General features: G+C 51.7%; 1 protein-coding gene across 1 annotated transcript in view; it reads right to left on the reverse strand.

The window, feature by feature from the left end:
* R3hdml (R3H domain containing like) overlaps positions 1-1,332 on the reverse strand; it is a 6,724-nt gene extending 5,392 nt beyond the window's left edge. The window contains exon 1 of the mRNA XM_015481247.1: positions 1,072-1,332. Within this exon, the coding sequence (XP_015336733.1) occupies positions 1,072-1,332 (261 nt within the window). The remainder of the gene's footprint in view (positions 1-1,071) is intronic.

Raw genomic sequence — 1,332 nt, forward strand, 5'->3', positions numbered from 1 at the left:
ATATATATATATATATATATATATATATATATATATATATATGTATGTATCTCACCAGGAGGTGATATATATATCAGTGACCCCAGGCGGCTAAGTGATGCCCACTCATATATATATGTGTCTTGTTGATTTTTTTTCTCTAACCCTCCTCAAATGAATGCACCACAGGGAAGGAGCCTGGTCTCTCCTGAGCTCTCAGCATGGGGCCAACTCCCAGCAGAGCTGGTATAGAAATGGAGGGGCAAGCTGCTCACCTGTAGGCTGAGAGGTGGACTGGCAACTCTTTCCCTGAAGAAATCCCTGTGGGCTGGGAGTCCTCTATCTCCAGCTCAGTTTGGGACAGTGGTGGTAGGGAGGAGTTGTGACAAGGAGCAAATTGTCCTCCACTCCGGGGGGTCTGACTTCTGGAGGACTGGGGTGAGAGACATCAGCCCTGCCTCTTGGGAAAAAAGATATCCCAGTCTCCTCCGCTAACCAGTGACTGGCTTTCCTCAGTCTGAGATCCCCAGGTGCCTGTCCCCACCGCTTCAAACCCTGTCTCTTTGGACTTTCTGGGAACAGTGATCCGGGTATATCAGGCAAACCCTCAGGCCAAGAGACAATAGCATTGGAAGCTCTGGCCACCCACCTCCTATAGGATCCTGGTGTGAGTCATGATTCTTAGGCAGGCTATTGAGGTAGGTTAAGACTGAAACCTTAGCAGTAGGCACAGCTGGCTTAGAATCCTGGCTGGGTGACCTTAGGCAAATTAATTCTCTGAGTCTCAATTTTAAAATTTGGAAAGTGGAGACAAGATATCCTCTTGATAGAAGAGGGTCACCCCCAGTGCCTAGTGCACAAAAGTGCTCTGTACATAGCATTCTTGTCCCCAGATTCACTGGAAGAGCTGGGCAATTGCCTCAGTTTCTTTATCTGTAAAATGGGCAAACTAATTCCTGCCCATTGTACAGGACATCCAGATACTGGCTACTGGGTCCAGACTGGCTAGTCCTTCCAAGGCAGTCACTCCAAGTCACAAGGAGCAAGCTGGTGTTTGCTGGAAGGGGTGCTGGGTCAGGCACAGGGACTCACCATGTACTCCATGTTGGCTGCAGGTGGGTGCACGCTGGCCCGGATGTGGTTGTGATAATCCAATAAGGCACTCATGTCCCGGGCAGAGAGATGGCGCTTCTGGCGGTACCGGGGCACCCCAAGGCCACTCAGGGGTTGCACAGCCATGCCCTCAGGTCGGCCCAGGGATAAGGTGGCATTGGGCACCATTGAGGCATCCGCTGTCTGGCCTGCCCAGAGGAGCAGGCCTGCCAGGCCCACAGCGCTGGGCAGCAGGGGCAT

This window comes from Marmota marmota, unplaced genomic scaffold (genome assembly GCF_001458135.2).
Source record: "Marmota marmota marmota unplaced genomic scaffold, marMar, whole genome shotgun sequence".
NCBI classification, from domain to species: Eukaryota; Metazoa; Chordata; class Mammalia; order Rodentia; family Sciuridae; genus Marmota; species Marmota marmota.